The sequence below is a fragment of the Ambystoma mexicanum genome, chromosome 2q (genome assembly GCF_040938575.1).
Source record: "Ambystoma mexicanum isolate Mex_15411 chromosome 2q, UKY_AmexF1_1, whole genome shotgun sequence".
Classification (NCBI taxonomy): Eukaryota; Metazoa; Chordata; class Amphibia; order Caudata; family Ambystomatidae; genus Ambystoma; species Ambystoma mexicanum.
Window position 1 is genome coordinate 152709755 of NC_090924.1, and position 18602 is coordinate 152728356.

Consider the following 18602-nt stretch of genomic DNA (forward strand, 5'->3'; position numbering starts at 1 on the left):
GCCTGCCTGAGATGCAAGACCGAGTTGGCGAAGATTTTTCCTCCCTAGGGAGTCAAGGAGCTTGTCCTCCTTACCCAGGACCTGAGTGGCCGTCGTGGAAGAGGAAGCTGCAGGTCTGGATTGTAAAGTGGCCGCAGCCACCACCGTGGAGGAGGGAGGCGGACAAGACAACAGAGCCACCTCTTCCGAGGAGTGCAGTCTGTACCTCGCGTCAATCTTCTTATTGACAAATAGTCCAGAGTGTGGTTTTTCCCAAACTCTACGGACCTCGGCCAGAACGTCCTTCTGTAGGAACAGGCCGGTACGCTCCAAAGGAGACAAGGTGAACGCCCCAGAAAGCACGCCCTCCTGCGGAGCGGGTGCCTCAGGCACCGGAACATTTAAGAAACTCATGTCCAGTACCCGGTCATGGAAGCCTCTGACAGAGCAGGAAAGGTCCTCGTTGTCCTGCTCGCCCTCAGGGTCATCTGACAGATCAGGGTCTTGCTGAGCTATGTCAGGCACAGCCTTGTCCACTGGGGACAATGGGGGCAAAGGCGGAAGAACTGGGGAAGGCACCATGGGCAAGGGAGGCGCCGGAGGAACCACCGGAGGAACCACCGTAGGAACCACCGTAGGAACGGGTGGAGCCGAAGGCATAGCTGGGCATATCTCACTGAAAAGCCCTTTGAAATATTCCCTCATGGGGTCGGTGCGCATAAGCGCTAGGAACTTACCGAAAAAGGCTTCCTCCAGAGATTGTTTTGGAACCTGAGGAGACCTCTCTTGAGGTGGACAAATCCAAGGATGTAGCGTGGCAGGGTGCCACACCGGCCCCTCCACTGACGTGTCCACATAAATCAAAGGTGCCGCCCCCGCGGGCAACGAAACATTGTGCGGAAGAGGCATCAGGGCGTTCCAATCGTAAACCGGCCGGTAAGGATGCGCACAAGGGACCTTAGGTTCACCAGAGGAGCCAAGCCCTACACCAGAGGCAGATGGCGTAGTTGTAGGGGGTAGCACCTAAAATGGCCGCCGTGGTCGTGGCGGGAACGGCCGCCATTTTGTCCTCATCTGAGGGGAACTGCGGCACGTGAGGAAGTGAGGCAGGGGTCCCCGTCGATGGATCAGGGGTCTTAATTTTAGCCTTAATATAAGGAACCTCGGCAGAACCGGTACTATGAGGCCTGGAATGTTTCTGTGACATACCAACCGCCACCTGAGCCTTCGAAAGAAGGACCTCGGTACTGCCGGTAAAAGAAGAACTCTGCTTCTTTGCCCCCTCAACAGATCTGGTATCCCCACAAGAGCGGGAACGGTGGGCACCCGCCTTCATCGACAAGGCCTTGCTAGGCCTCTCAGAACTGTTGGTAGCTTTAGCCTCTGTACGAGGGACCTTGGACCCAGGTCCGCTAACAGCCTTATCCGCGCGGGCCTCGAACATCCGTTCGGCAACTGCAAGCCCAGCCAAGGCCTCGGGGCGCACCCCGGTTTTGTTTTTGAGGGAAGCCGACAGAGGCCTCAGAGCAAGTTCCGGTACCCTCTGACCCAGAAGGACTGTGCCTACAAAGAGCCCCCACAGGAGGGGCCTCGGAGCGTACTCTGTATTCACAGGCCCCTTACGGAGACCCTCGGAGAAAACTCTGGTAGAATTATTAGGCCCACTGGGCACCTCGGGGCAAACCCCGGTAACAGAGCGATCAACGCCCCGCCCGGCTCGAGAGGAACCCGGGAAGGTATCCCTCAGCCAGGGTGCTCTGAAAAGTAAAGAACTTACCAGGTGTTTTTTCTTTTCGTAGATGACGCCTGAAAATGCAAAGGAGGAGTTCGTTGGAACACCTCCTCCCACCGCTCCAACTGACGTTTAAGTGCCCGGACCGTAAGGGAGTCACAGTAAAAACAGGAGTCCCAACGGTGATCCGGACCCAAACACTCTAAACAAAGAGGATGGGGATCCGCCCTCGCGAAGCGACAGTGACACGATGAACAATCTGGGAAGTCTAATTTGAAAGACAGACAGACTAGTAAACGAATGATAGCGAGAGCCAGAGGGAAAAAGGGAAGAAAACCTTCCGAGGCTGGAAGTGCGTCCGGCCCTGATCGAGCAGAGAAAAGGATTGATGGGCGATGCGGAGCCAAGGTGGGCAGGGGTACGGCGCGTGCTGGGACCCGCGCAGGAAAGAGAGGAGGGACACATTTTTGAAGAAATGTTGATGCTTTTTACAAAGTGCTACGGTCCGGTCCCACATGACGCGAGATGTCCCACAAGTATGGAGGAAAGGGGACGGGACGTAGGAGTAATACCTTTCGATAGCATCAAAGCCAGACTACGCCTCCATTTATTTTAGCCTCTTGTTGCCATTTTGTTAGCTACAGCCTGAACGAGTTCAATGTTACATTTGATGACTATGATGTACCAAAATATATTAAAAAGCAATAAAGAGGGTTATAAAAAAAAAAAGGGCACCAGACACAAAAACGGAGTGACTCAAGTGAGCTTGCCTTTCATGTAGACTCCACCAATCATGCCTCTGGCAGAGGTATCCACGTGGTCCACCACAGTCTGTAGAAGGTTCTAGGGTACATGCTTCTCCTCAGAAAGACAGGCATGGGAGACCTTAAGCTTTTCCACTAAAAGTAACTTAATGTCAGTGAGCATCTGCCACAAAGCAAAGCTGCACTGTTGGCCAGGCAGCGTTTTGATGCACCTTCTATCCAGTAGGTAGGTGTACACAAGCTTCTCCCTTTCCCAGGACTGAGGCAGACAAGGAGCTCTCTGGACTTTAGGGTGGCGGAAGCTGGGTTGTCAGCACAGAAGTTCCAGAGGCAGCAACCCTAGTGATACAGGACTCCGAAGGAATCTGAGGAGCATGTCTCGAGCATGGCAGCCAAGGAGGTCAGGGGAACCATCAGGTTTTCTGTTGGAGGCAGTAATAGTTCACGGATGATATTCTGGAAGTAACCCTGCATGGCCAGGGATTGCACGGTCAGCTGGAACTTCGCAAGAAACCTGGAGGGCGGTACAGGAGGCAGTCTCGCTCTGGACCAAGACTACTGGCAGGCCAGAACCTATGAGGGGCCTCTTCTGGCGACAGCCACTGGTCTGTAAACACCAGAGGTGAAAATGAAGAGGTGAGATCAAGCACCAGAGGAAAGGGCATCCTTGTTGGAGCCAAACACTGCATTCTAGGGGCAAATAAATCAGAAGTTAAAAAAAAGAGGGGCATACCATCGAAAGGCCCGAAGCATCTCTTGTATAACAAGTACTCACTTGGCGTGGCTGCCATTTTGTGACCTTTCCCACCTCCCACCATCTTGTTTGACCATTTGGCGTGATTGTGTACTCTACTGATATTTTGGAATGCTCGTCACCATGACCCCCTTGCAGGAGCCCAGGGACTCAGCCCTCCTTATGAGCTTCATGGGTAACTTTGGTCTTGCCAGAACAGGAATGTTTGTTGACACCCCTTTGGAGGAGCCGGGTGACTTTCCTCCTTTAACATGGAAGTCTGCAGCAATGCCCTTGAAGGAGCCCGGGGACTTGGATTTTGCTGTAGCCCCCTGTGGGGAATCCTCGGGTGTCTGGCCGGCATTCACCCTGGAGTGGGAAGCTTGGAAAAGCCATCGATAGGTGCAGAATTACTCTGAACACTCCTTGACATAACACCCAGGAAAGTCTCCAGTATGGAGTGCCCTAAAGTATGAGGCACTCTTGTTGTTTCTTCACCTTCAGAAATTTCTGATATATTGCATCAGTGCTCCAAAGATCTCTCAGCACTGAAGGCGGTGCGCGACTACGCAAATCGAGAAGTCGCTGCAGCACCAGTAAATATCCACTGATGCTCTGGCACTCCAGGCAAAGAGTATGGATCCACGGCACAGGGAGCTCCTTGTCGCAGCATGCACAGACAGCAACACCTGCTTTACCAAACTAAGGCAAAGGGAACCTGCAACACCACCGGGGACAAAAGGAAGGCATAGCGGAAAACAGAAAAAAAAACGAGGAAAAAGGACAACAAAAAAGACAATGAAAAGGGGACCAGAGACTGCAGCGCCCACACTGCGTAATGGAGAAAAGGACTGGCAGAGCGTGGCTGGAGGAGGCTCATGGAGCGGCGTGGCCAATCAAACATTGGACTTTTTGCTATGCACTAAAATAATAAAATGCTCTGGTCCTCTCCCTGAAAGCAGCGGGTACTCCCAAAAACAAGGATGAAGGGGGACAGGTTGTAGAAGTACATCATTCCAGGTCAGACACGGGTTACAAAAAGAGCCACTTTAAAGCAGCTTTTGGCAACCACCACCCTGAAAACAGTTCCACTTGCTTCTATAATTGGCTGACGCTATTAAAGAGCACTATCTCAACCACAGAATGTTTGACTGACATGAGGGCTCTACTAAAACAAATCTTGAAGTACTCTGGCCGAGAACTAAAGCTCGCTCTATTACAGACTTAAAAGGGAAATTGCAGCAATCGTGCATTTAACAATTACACAAAGGCACACTATTGTTTGCTGGGACTGTATTCATTGTGGCACTGGCTATATGTACAGAATTACAGTACACTTGAATACAACAGCATGATGTAATCTGCTTGTGTTTAGGGTCACTTGTGGTCCTTGGACTTCGAGTTTAGAGAAAAACATCCGTGGGGAGGGGATAAGCTGGCATTTGCCATCTGTTTTACATGTTAATCCTATTAGCCGTAAAACTACTGAGACTTCTAAGAAGTAATTTCGAAGGGGTCAAAGCACTTGCCTCCATTTACTGCAATGTGTCACACAATAATATTATGGCGCCTCTTGAATTAAGAGCCATTTTAAAGCAAGTACTGCACCAACCACTTAGAAATTTTTCTTTTCAGTGAATTCACCCCTGGGATACAAGCCAGGATGCCAACAAACACACAAGGCCAGCATTTAATATTTCCCATGAAAAATAACCAAAGAACCTACAAAGAACATCGGGTCAAATGACGGCGCATACATTACTACTTGGAAAGTTTCCCCATTGTGGTGCCCTCCACACCCCAAGTTTAGAAAAATAGATATTTAATCATGGACGTAGATCTAGTCATAAATTTTCTGGTTTTAAAAGAGAATGCAAGGTAGCACCAAAGAATTGTTTGGGGCAGTGCTCCAGATAAGAATTTAAGGTGGGAGTATTTTGTTGCCCATTTTTCATGGGAGTAGAATTCTTTTTGGGGAGTAAAAATGTAAGGCCGTTTCCCAATAGGAGCATTTTAAAAGCGAGCAAAAATGTTTGAACTGGAAAACAGAAATGTTTTTGTAATAATTAGTTCATAGCACCTAGTTTATTCATGCACCCTGAACGATACCGGTTTACTTCTTCCGATCGAGATGTAATAATTGCAGTTTCTTCATGTGGTACTACATGCATTACTGTTCCAAACATATCCATGGATCTATTTGGGTGAAAGCCGGGGGCATAAGGTCCTACGTGTCTATTTCTTATTTTTGCTGGGAGTATTTGGACTTTTTTTTTGGGAGTATTTGCCTATTTTTAGGGAGTAAAAGTGGCGATACACCCCTTATCTTTAGGGCTGGTCGGGGGAGTTAAAGGCCAAGGCAGACCTCAGAACATATTTCTAAAGAACAAGTATATTTTTGTGAAGGTTTGTGTGGCTAATGCTCCCTTCAACAGAACAGTTTAGCTAGTACCTGGCTATGATAATTAAAGCATGTAACACTTGAGAAGTGCGCACAATTGATCGTACGTTCCAAAGACATCTTGAAAGGATAAGACTTATAGGGCCATCTGATAGCTGTTGGCAACATGTCATGCCGGTCAATGCTACGAACTCAGCAAATCTGGGTAATCTAATACGGTTAAGGAAGTGGGTTTTGGAGATCCTATAGATTTGTTCCCATTGATGGTCTGTATAAGCATCAGATCTTTTGATCTTTCTTTGGGATTAAGAACTGCTATTTTTTTTACAAGATTGCAAATTTTCTTTATAGCTGATTGAGCAACTATCAATCACACTTTCTCTGCATCCATTTGTCTAATATCACGCAAAGTTGGTTTTGTCTGGGTTCCATTTTCAGACAATGGCAGTATGAGTTCAGATAGCACCAAGGAAAAAAGACAAATAGTTTTACTAGCTGCTGGGACATGCCCACATAGATTTAGCACTTTAAAAAACCAAAACAAAAAGGTTAAGAGGGGAGGCTGCCAAGTCATTTGTGATACCTTGTTCCATAGAGGTTCCCAGAGAACTCTGCATGCTCGATGAATTCCCCACGGTCGATTGCCATCTGCATCTCTGCTCGAGTTACAAAGTGGTAATCTGGAAGAGGATAGAAAAAAAAGTAAATTCTTAGTCAGGATCTGTGGTAGCCACTCAGTTGTGTGTTATTAATATTAAACTAGGTTCTACACTAGGATCATCTAGCACGATAGGTAAACCCAATGTCTAGCACAGAGTTGCCTCTTCACATTTTCACTTAAATTGTTTCCTCCCCGTTGGGTTTAATTCATTAGAACCGCTTTGATTAGAGTGACTGTTGCATGATGTGGATATTTGGTCTGTTCCTCAAGCTTTGGGTAGATTAAGCAATACAAACTATGAACCAATTAAGGACTTTTGGGCAGGTGAGGAGTTAATGCACAAGCTACAGAAATCGGTTTATCTGATCGACAAGTTTATCCTCTGAGGAGGGCTCTACTTTCGATCCATCAGACATTAATAAAAAAGGAATACAACTCAGTTAAAACTAGTAAAATGTTAACAACGGTAAAGTGCTAAGAAAGCTTACCATTTGAGGGCAGAGAGGGAAGGCTGGGCTCACATAGAATGTCAATTTTCAAGCTAAAGAGTCCTTACTCGCTGCCATGTTTCCCAAACAATGAGTTGTTTGCCATACTTTGCTAGTTTTTCTCCACTACAACTGCCAGGACATTTTGCATGCAAAAGCTATAAGTTATAGCTATACATTCCTATTGTGCTCAATTTCTCCTCCTGACACAGCATATGAAGACAGGTTGTTTTAGAGTGCACTTCTTTGCAAAATTGTTGTTCTTGTGCGTGAATACTGTTCATCAATTGGAAAGTCTATGCATGAGAAGGAGGGCGAGCGCCCAAGAGTGGTCTTCACAGGACAAGTTGCACAAAGCCTGCACCATCTTCAATGAATGACTCAGCTTTTCCCATTGGCCCTTCTTCGTAAGTCATGGCCTCTGGAAGTAGGCCATTCCCCAGCAGAGGCCTCACCTGAACTCGCGGTCTCAGATGAGATTGTGAAGCTCAAGTATTTAACTCTTTGGAATCTAAACGATATTTTGGTGTAAACAGGCAATTTCCATTCTCAATGGGTGTGTACAAATATATTTTAAACTCAAACATATAGTTATTGTAATTCATACCTCTTTGCATCTATACAGCATGCATATTGAAAGATGCAGAATTACCTCAAGGTTTAGATCAGGCAGTAATATTAGACCTTCCTGTGGCACTGTTCTAGTAGCACCACTTATTAAAATTGTAGGATGTAGCATGCAATCTGTTGGTTTCCTATTTCTGTTGGGAATATTTTTTGTTGAAATATTTTCATGTCTATAAGGGGTAAACGTAACTGGTATGCAGTTGATTTGTAAGGCTGTCCTGCTCTCTTTGGTGCCTAGTTATTGCATCGACAACCATACCATTGACAAAAAAAGCATCTAAAAAAAAACATTGAATGCATTTTTTGATGGCGATACCCCCCAACCACCCTTTGTAAACCATTAAAAAACATTTACTAAACTAAACCCTTTACCATTGAAAAAAATTAATTCAATGTTTTTTTATCAATGGTACGGTCTGTCGATGCTTTGTATTCGATGCAATGACCAGATACCGTTGCCTTTACTACTGCCTCGGTAGGTCCATATTGCCTCCCTCCATGTAAGGTTGTGAGATCACCAATTCCCAGAACCACAAGAACCTGTGTGTAGATATAGGATTACCTGATTCTGTAATGTAACCTCTGCCTTGACTACGGATGTATTTTATTCTGCACTCTCTCTTTTGTAAGTATATTTCTCTGTCTCATTTTGTATAATCTACTGTATCTATTGTGACCCAAGATGAAAGTATACCTGTTTTCTTTTTGGATAGGCGCCCGATACCTCCAGGTGAGGAGCGCCATACAAATAAACTCCTTCAGTTTATTTTTCTTGAGTTGATGGGATGTAAAACATACGGTAACAGTCCTCCGACACAACTCAGTACAATAATGCATGGACGCCGACAGAAATTTTGAACAATGTTTTGACAGATTACTCGCTATGAGGAAATCATTAGATCTGCAGCCAGCCTTCCATTATACTTTGGTAGTGGCAGTGTTTGGCCCCTTTAAAGCAACAGAAAATCATTTCCCACCCTACAGTTATCAGGAAATTAAACCTAGCACATTTTACAACGAGAAAAAAACCAATCACTTATTATGCCCATAAGGCCATCCGCTGTTAAGCCACTTCTGAAACATTTTAAAGATGTCCATCCTACTGCTGGGGGACAGTCTTGGGCAGTTTACATGTTGCCCATGCAAGTCTGCAGACCTCTTACTTGGCTGCCACATCGACCCCGATTATTTCGCATGAGAGCAGCATCTCAAATAATTGAAGGAGAAGAGGATTAAAAAGTTGCAGCTCTGGTGCTGACCAATCTTATCGACACTAATGTATTGTTCACTTTCATACTGGGCTCCATAGATGGCCAAGTTGGTCCACTTACAACTTGTTCTACTCGTAATCTTAAATGAAAAACGTCCATCAACGCTCTAGTTCAGACACACGTTCAATGGTATGCCCAAATTACAAATGCTGTACTGTGTTTCAGCTCCTTAAAGACATTGTAGGACATTTAACGAGATAACTACATCTCGACATAACTACATCTCCTAGTTTTACAGATGTGACAATGTTTCTTAGTGTGTGCTCTTGCTTACCCTCTTTCATTCATTTTCAAACTACTCCTTGGTTTGGCGCTACAGTTTCTGCTATTGCTAAAGAGGAAGGGATAGCTCAGAGTCAATGTCTGGAGCAGCCTTCCATGTGATCAACTACACCTAGCCTTGCTAGGACATTTGAAAGTAAAAAGGAATCTATGGCAGGAATGTAGTCATGAGAAATGTATTTTATCCTGCACATCGTGGTTTATCATGACACTGGTTTTGAAAGTACAACACAAAAGCCTATTTGGGTAGAATACGCTTTACTTCTAAATCAAAAGATCTATCACAGAGAATGCATCATCGTCTGCATCCTGTTAGTTCCAGGTTGGAGGCCCATTATCTTGATAATCACAGTTGCAACAGTGGCGATTGTTATTTAATGATGCAGTCATCCACTTTCCTTGTCCACATTCGACATCCATTAAAACGATCATCAATAAATCACAGATCATTCAGTTGGTCATTTTTTCAAATTTATTTTTACATACATTACACCTCTAATTTGCAACAGGTGTTTTGCACAGGCACAAGGCATTTTTTTGTTATCTTAACAGTACTCCTTGTGAATACGAAAACACAATATTTTACATACTGGAAAACATACCTATGTGGCACCACCAAACATAGGTTTAAAAAAATTGTAACTAATACAGTAACTTCATACATCAAAGTTAATATAATTTATAGTAGATGCCATTATATTTAACATCCTGAAGTACAATGACAAACATGTATGACCACGCGTGGTCGTATATTCAGGTTTCTATTTTGTTTCACAATAACATCCACAGGTGCTGTTCCAATTTAAATTCGGTCTTGTCCCTGTGGGAAGACAAGTAAGGTTGTAAGGGTGTTCCATGAAGCGAGGTGGTCCTCAAGCTTGTGGATATGGAAGGGGAGTGAAAGGTTTGTCCATATTGCTAAAGAGGTACTGCCCAAAAGGGATTTAGGAAAGCCTGGTCATCAGGTGCGCAACAAGACTAAAATCTCAAGGAGGGGGAGGAACACCCAAATGCTGGAAGAGGACTACATTTAGAGACTGAGGAGCAGGGGCAAACAATTGTGCAGCAGTGTTCTCCACCAAGGCATGCCTTGGGTCAAGTTGGCAGCAAGTTCTGCAATTTAAAGGCCATGTGGTCCTTGGCAGTGCCTCTAAACAAGATACTTGCCAGCACCGTAATATTGTGCTGGGGATGGGGTGTGTGGTGAGCTTTGTTAGCTGCTAGTTCATTGTGCACGTCCAGCTGCATAGTATAATCTAATTTAAACCGGAGTAGCACTACGGTTGGAGTTTTATTTTTTTTTAAGTCAAACTAGTAGACCTCATGGATGTAAATTCACCTTTGAAATATAGCTTTATTTTGTGAGTCACTTTGTGTGCATTCTTGGCCAAATTAGGCGTTTAGGGCATCTAACTTCTTTACACATTCTAGCTAGACTCTTCTGGTGAAGCTTTAATGTTAAAAGCAGTTAACTCTCCTCTTCACGTTACGATTTAAACAGATCAAAAATGTAGGACTATGAAAAGTGCTGTTGCCAACAATTACATTCTTCAAAGAAGTAATTCAGGGCCGTCAACAGCGCAGCCCCTGGCACCACTGATGAGCTCCGTCCGTGGAAGGGAAGGCTTAAAGCCCCATCTGCCCAATGTTCATTTCAATAGTCTTTCGGTTTTAGAGCAGAGGCTGCGTTTTGATTGGCATCTGAAGAAATTCGGAGCCAGTGCTCTGGAAGGACCCAATGAGCAAAGCATAGGACTTTGAAGGAGTTGCAGTGGGTGTCTGTTAGCCGGTGAAGAACCTCAAATGCAGCAAAATGTGGTTGCAAAGGTCCAAACACAGCAGGAGTGAAGGTGCAGAATTCCACGAAACTGTGTCCCCAGGGTGTCTAGATCAAGACCATGGCAGTGTCTAGGCAACATAAGATTCGAGTCATGGAGACCCTGGGACTGCAAAGGGAAAAGTGGGGATGTGTCTCAGGACTGTGAGACAACGGAATGGGGACTCGAACAACTAGAGAAGCTATGTTCCATTTTTGACAGCCTTGAATGTTTGGGTGCATTATTCAGCTAAGCAGGATCCAAAATAACACCACTGCTATTGGTGAACAGCCTGGCTATTCTCTTTCTGGTCAGAGAAGTACGCTTCATATGAGAGAGAAAAGGGGGGGGTGAAGGGGAGATATATCACAAATCCAATTGAGCGAATCACACTCCACAGCGCCACCAGTAGCAATCACTGGAAGTTCACCTCCAGTTCTGAGTCACCACAGCAAGGCATTGTGGTTATGCAAATCAGCACAATACAACCCTTTTCAAATGGGGCAGAGAAAGAGGGAGAGAGAAAGAGAAAGGCAAAGAAAGGGGGAAAAATGGGAGAAAGGGGGAAAAAGAAAGGGAAAGAAATAGAGGGAGAGAAATGGAAAGAGAAAGAGCGCTAAGCCAGAGAGAAAATGGGAGGAAGGGGGCGGGATAATCAAAGTGCGTTACTGAAGGCTAGCATCTTCTTAGCGAGGGCACTGTCATTACTTCATGTGAGAGGGCTGGTCCAATAGAGAGAAGATGGCATCCAGTGTGTGCCATCTAAACGCTAGGGACAGTTCGTTTAAGTGTAGGTTAGAACAAAACTGAACAAACCATAAAGGAGAGAAAAAAATGAAGACCCAGAAAAATAAAGTAAATGTTTAACATAAGAGCTTCAAATGGGGGCTTTGAATGACTGTCTCTAATGCTTTTCAATGCATATGAGGATTCATTTTTGGTTATGTGTGCCACCCATTTAACACCCATCGCTAAGTTAAATCGATATGATTTACACCCGTTCCCAACCATCTCCACTTTAAAACACCCCTTTCGCACTCTACCAGCATTTGTATTATGTGCTGAATTTGCCAGCCATTTTTACTTTCAAAATGGCAGCCATCATATGTTAATGTTAAGAAAAAATAATTTGACTTTCTTTGATGCTTTAAAAACGATTTACTACAGCTTTTAAGTTATGTTACAAATTAATGAATTTTGTATTTGGTTGGTGTGGTCAAGCGGCCATGGTGTGAGGCTGCTTTCAGAGGAGCCCCTGCCGTATCCCACGAAATCTGACAATATCAGGCAGAATTACACAGTTGAAAGTACCAGAAAAGTGGGCAGACCCGTTGGAACCTGTGGGCTAGGGATTCCAGGCCAGCGGTACTATCCAGCAGGGCTGCTCGCTGTGGGAAGCTTCCAGTAACTGCAACGTCCCTCACTACAAAGCAGACAACATGGCAGCAGTCAGGTGGCAAGAGCGAGGGCAGTGACACCAGCAGCCGGGAGCAACTGCAAGAACTCGTGAAAGTCTCCAGGGTTGAGCCTGGCCTCTGTGGAGACGCGGTGTAATTATAACAGGGCACCGCTGTAGTAAAAGCACTGGAAGAGTGAATACGGAGTGACTACGACTTGGAGACAGAAAAGGCGAGCCTGCGCGCCCTGTTCAGCGACGAGCGCATAACCCCCTGAGGCTGCAGCAACATGGCATTGCAGTCCTAGACAGTGCGGTACACAGCGCAGGCAGGCCGGTAGAACGGAGCTAGGTAATTAAGCCTGCACCCGTAATACTGCAAGAGGAGCGCTCGTGGCTTGTAGGAGCCGTTAGGCGGTTCCATTATTCACTGCCTTAAGCCCGCATTACCTGCAATATCCTGTATACACCAAAAAGAGAGGAGGCACCTCTAAGAAACTGGGGGCAAGTCAGCTGCACGGGGCAACGGCACCATGACGCAGAGTCTGCAAACTCTCGCAGGAAGCTAACCTCACTGGGCAAACTTGGTTGGCAAGGGCGCCAACTTGCGCACAAAGTAATGGCAGGGACAAAGAATAAAAGCACAGCGCAGTCGCTGCAGACAATTTGGTACTTCTGGTGAGATCGCTCGTTACGCTGGGGGGCTACACAAGATAACTGCATTGCCCTCATACCCTGGCATAACACCAAGTGAGAGGACTAATACACCGATGGGTGCGCCCCCTGCTGAGTAGATGAAGGGGTAAGGGCCTGCAATTAACTGGGTGGCGTGCTTCCAGTCCATCCACACTGAGGCTCTCCCTTCAGGTTTTTCTTATAGGACAGAATAGGTGTATGCCCATGGCCGGATCAGTTGGGCATAGTGCATTGGTCGGGCTCAGCTAATAAGAGTGGTGTTTGCAAAATAACAGACATAGCCAATACGTTGGGGTCATCACCACTACACTCCAACAAGGTGGATGCCTCCTGTAACGAAGGGCAGCCAAAAAACATTCAACAGCTATACTATACCCCACACTCTGCAAACCCAAAGACAAGATGGCTACGTCGAGTGACTATGAGAGGGATGCAAGCAAAGCAAATAGCCAGATTCTAGCAGCAATTGCGAATTGAAGACCTCGCAAACTTCCAAGACTGACGAGGTAATAGTCAGGCTGTTACGGCAGGACGTGAGGAAATTAGCAGAGAGAATGATGGAATGGGAATCGCAACTGAAGGAAAACAAGACAACAATGCAAGATAACGATGCCCGAATCCTCATTTTACAACAAAAGGTTAACCACCTCGAAAGCAAGGCGGACGATGCAGAGGGGAGGGCCAGAAGGAATAATGTCCGCATTGAAGGCCTACCGGAAGGAGAAGACGACAACGTACATTGAAAATATTCCTGCAGGATATCAAGCCGGGGAACCTGTCCCAAGGATTTATGATAGAGGGCGCACAGGGCTCTCATCAGGAAGCCGCCACCCGGCGGCCATCCACACCCGATAATAGCTAAAGTCTTGAATTACAGAGAGACGATCTTGGCGTACTCCAAACAAGGCAGCACAATGCGTAGGGCATCAGTGGAGTTAGCAGTATACCCGGACTATACTTTCCAGGTCCAGAGAAGCAGAGCGCAGTTTTCATCGGCCAAAATCAGGGTCCGCAACGCTGGCATGAAGTACATGCTAATGTACCCTGCGCGTCTAAATGTCCTGTATAAAAACCTAGCCCTATTCTTTGAACAGCCCTAAGAGGTACAGGAGTGGATGGACAGAGGATTAATCCATTGTCAGAAGAGCACATCTCACCACATAAGCACACAGACTCCTCGAAAGCGGACGCAAATGGTACTTGACGACCAAGTGGAGGAGAGGGAACATCAGGACTGCTGGAGCAGACAAAAAAACTGGCGAATGTTCCCAGAGTGGGCAATGAGAATATCGGGGATGGTCATCTGCTTGAGCTTGTAGCTATTGCCCAGGTCGTTCAATTGGCAGGTTGCACACCACAGCGGTTCTTAGTAAACCTGAAGAAGCAGTCCGATCCCACGACTGCTACTAGCCCATCCACAGAGTTGGACTTCATGTCTGGGCACTCGTTTTTGCACCCAACTGCTGAGCAAACCCTTGTGATGAAATCCCAAAGCCAGTGGCGAATATTGGTGTGGTGCGTGTGCAAAATGGAGCTAAACATGGTGCTGGTGCGCAGCCATTTTGGAAATTCACTTCCATCACTGCAATGAAAGCCTACGTTTGAGGGCTCAGTAAGTAACTGTGAATTCTGGAAAGGTCAGGATGATCTCAGATAATCTAGCGTGAAGGAATGCTTGTTGTCTCATCCATGAAGGATGGGCCGAGGGGGGGAGTGGGGCTCCGCAGGTGCAGCGATAAGGGGTGCTGGAAACTGAGACGAGAGAGAGAAGATGGGTTTTTCCCCTTCTATCTGGATTTTTCCACTCTGCGCTCCCAATGCTTGCCGCCTGCTCTTCGGCCGAGGGCAGATGCAACCATAAAGAGGCAGGGATTTATCCCAATAAAGAGCTGAGACAGAGAAAGAGGTAGAACTGGACCCCCGGGTGATGAAATCTCGCTGAGAGGGAGGGTGCTCCGCTCCAGACCCTGTTAGCACGAGTGATCTCTCTGCCTACCTGCTTTTGGGACTAAGCAATGTTGAGGAGGCTGAGATGAAGGTGTCTTCTGCAAGCACTGCTACCGTGATGTTCTTTATTTCTGTTTATATCTAATTTTGTATATGCTCTATGTGTTAGTTATCTGTATGTGTAGCGGGTGTGAATAAAGTCGCTATAACAAGCCATTTATTTTATCTTTCTAACCAGTAGTTTGTGTGCTTTACTGTCTCCCTGAGTCCGAATTTTCGCTTTTGGTCGGGGTTAGAGGGTGCAGAAATGAGAGGCCCCTACATGTGCCTTGAAAAGCAAAACAAGCGACACGCCTGAGCATGGGTAATAATACTGGGCGACTGTTAGTTGGGGAAGTTAACGGGTTTTGCGTTGCCAATATCAGTCAACGCTGTGGACCTTTTTATGGAGGACATGTTATGTTGTGCGAAGTAAGGGGGAGGGGAGTGGAGTGGGGTTGCTGGCACTGGCCGCCTTTACTGCAAATGTTTGGAGATGGCAAGCAAGATAAAATTGTTAACATGGAATGTCTGGGGGCTGAACAACTTTGTGAAAAGGAATACAGTGTACACTTATCTTTGTAGACATAAAATTGATATAGCTCTATGACAGGAGACCCACCTGACACCCGAAAGGCAAGGAACACTCACCATAAAATGGGGGGGGGAACAGTGGGACTCATAGGCTCCACATACTCTGTATGCCTGCGGAGTGCTGACCTGGATAGCTCCTACAGTACCCTTTAAGGTGACGCAGACTGACAGAAAATGAGGGCCGGATGGTACTGGTACAAGGGCTCTTGTACAACATGGACACTTGTATAATAAATACATATGCACCCAACCAGAACACAGCAGCTTACCCCCCCCCCAGACGCTTTACCCCATGCTTGGGCCCCTACAGGAATGGTTCCGTCATAGGGGGTTGACTTTAATTGTGTCCTGAATCCCTGTAATGATAGATCGGACTCCAAAGTCCAGAAACCTCCCCCGCCTACCAGAGCCCTACAGTCGTTAGTTACATCATTTGAATTGGTTGATATTTGGAGGGCGCTAGACCCAAACTCTAGACATTACTCCCATGTCTCCTCTGCACACGCAGTCCACACCAGGCTGAACTATTTCTTTGTGGGGAAAGATCTGATGGACAACCTCATTATAGAGTACAAGAGTACAGTGCTGTCTGATCATGTTCATCTACTACTACAGTGGCACTATAAACCTCCAAGGCCTCCAATCTCAGTGTAGAAACTGAAAAGTGAGGCCCTATCGGACCCAGCTTTTCAGCCCATTTGAGAGACGGTATTAGAGAATACCTTCGACACAATGAGGGCAGTGTACCCAGAGGTGGTACCCTTATGGGAAGCCCTTAAAGTGATTGTTAGAGGCAACGCTATTGCCAAAACGGGGGGCATTCAAGCCATGCTGTGCAGGGAACTGTCTACAGCGGAGGACGCATTGCAAGCACTGTCCCAATCCCACATCGACCAGGGAGACAGGGAAGCGAAGGAAGCGTTCCTTGCGCCAACAATGCCTGAGCTGCTTGGAACAATTGGGGAAACAAAACTATATCAGATATTTAGATTGACATCATGCTGAGGGGGACAAGCCTGGCAGATTTATAGCGTGGCTGCGTAAGAGGAGCAACGTATACCCATCTACTCAATACAGACGCTGCAAGTCACCACATGTAGCACCGTGAAGAGGAAAAATGGGAGAGTCCCTTCCCTCATGCCACGCCTAAACTTTGGAAGATGACGTCACGGCCAAAGAACAACCGGCCACACAAGTTTGCAGCTTTGCCCACTGCCCCGAGTGCCAACACACACCGTGACCATGCTCCACCTGCAAAACCAGCCTGCATCCCGCAGGTCATGATGTTGCAATCCACATTCCGTGCTCTGCTCGCCAAGGCGACACCTGCCAACGCCGTGACTACCGAAGCAAAAAACAAATTAAATCCCCGTAATTCTGCCTCAGACATGGTCGCTCAACACGTGACCAGGCCGACCTGATACAATGCCAATTCCCGAAGACTGAAGAAGCACTGGTGCCCCACGTCTGGGACCCCTCTTGCAACTCAGACACAGGCCATGGACAGTAAGGTATCCATTGAGAAAACCCTACCAGCAAATAAGACGAAATGAAGATAGCCTAAACACTGTTCCGGAAGAAACTCAAAAGATCTTAATGGAAGGCGAATGGTGACGTCGCGAGGGCCTGGACTAACGTGCAGAAACAAAAAATGATACACAGAGACAAAACGCCATGAATAAGGATATTGTGACCCTAGAAGGAGAGGCGATGTTGAAATACAAAGAAGTTTAAGCTGTAAAGAAGGATGAAGTCATTCAACCAGCTAACGCCTATACATATGCTTGAAACCGCAAGAAAGCTAAGAAAACAGTGCGGCTTGCTATGCTTAGTAGAAGATAGACCGTGGCAAGCTGCACCTATATATATCTACCTCAACGAAGCACATTATATAAGTGCGAGTCCACTTTACAAAAAAGCAGAATCAACTCAGGTTACTAGAGGCCAAATAGGACAAGATTCGTATTCCAGCTAAAACGAGAAAAGATGGCTGAATCGAAACTTAGCAGATGCAACTTGCGCCAGGAAAGAGCCATGGTCAGACCAATAGAAGACGCGAACAGTAGCTTTGCAGAATTGAAACTTAAGAACAGAATATCCCATCTTTGGAAGATCGAGATAAGGAGGCGTAGGCAGGTGGCAAGCCGAATAAGAACTAAATGCACACATTGAGGGAAACTAGGCAGATTCACGGTGTGCGTAGCATGTGACCATCCGAGCAAGAAGAGGCACGGTTTCAGACCTATGCTTGGCAGCCACCCAGGCAGAGATATCATACCTTTCCTGACAAGAAGATACAGTTTCAAGGTCAACCACAGCCAACTAATTGACACGTAGCCACTAAAGTAATGATTGAAGGAAGGCCGGCTGAATCGTGAGGCACGCTGCACCTGGCTGACCATTCTGCGTGCTAATAAGTAAAGTGGAAACGTATGCATGGGGTGGAAGCCAACCCAATCACAATGGACCAAATAATCTAGGGTCCTATAGATAGAACCAATGGGATGTCGTACTCTTAGTGACGTCTACAAGAGTGAGGTTAGAAGGAAGGGCTTAGATGCCCACCTGATAGAGTTTATCCAATCCCCTCACTCCGTTACCATATACAGATATATTACCTACATTAAAGTTACCTTTTCCAAACAAATAGAATTTCATGTTAACTTTTAAGTGTTACACGTCAATTATGACGAGTTTTGAGTATAAATGTTTTTGTTTGAATGAAGTTCAGAGAGTTGAAGCGAGAAAGACTATCGCATCACTGTCGATTTCCATGACTCCCCGTTTTTTGTACTCGTCATTAAACGGACTACCTTTGCCAAACCATTGATTTGTCCTTTTTGATTGGTGTTGGAGTAATACATCTGCACCCCCATCTATCTCAAAGGTGCAGCTATCATGTCTTAAAGTACTCTGGAGCAAACCCCGACTCTATCGGCCGGCCAAGGGTCTCCCCAGTACACAGGCACAAGACATAGAAGCAAGTGGATCAACAACAGCTTTTTAGAAAAGGCCCCATCAGATGGGAACAGAAGAAAAAATCCACATAGAAAGAAACCAGTGGTAAAGAAGACCTAGTAGTCAACATTAGCTCCTATCCACTCACACGTCTGGAGATGGATGTATTGAAGAAAGGGTTGTCATTTGTTCCTACGTCCAACAGCGATCTACTCAG

General features: G+C 46.2%; 1 protein-coding gene across 3 annotated transcripts in view; it reads right to left on the minus strand.

The window, feature by feature from the left end:
* GUK1 (guanylate kinase 1) overlaps positions 1-18602 on the minus strand; it is a 345694-nt gene that overhangs the window by 129538 nt on the left and 197554 nt on the right. For all 3 annotated transcript variants that reach the window (XM_069647070.1, XM_069647072.1, XM_069647071.1), the window contains exon 4: positions 6193-6289. In XM_069647070.1, coding sequence (XP_069503171.1) covers positions 6193-6289 — 97 coding nt within the window. The remainder of the gene's footprint in view (positions 1-6192; positions 6290-18602) is intronic.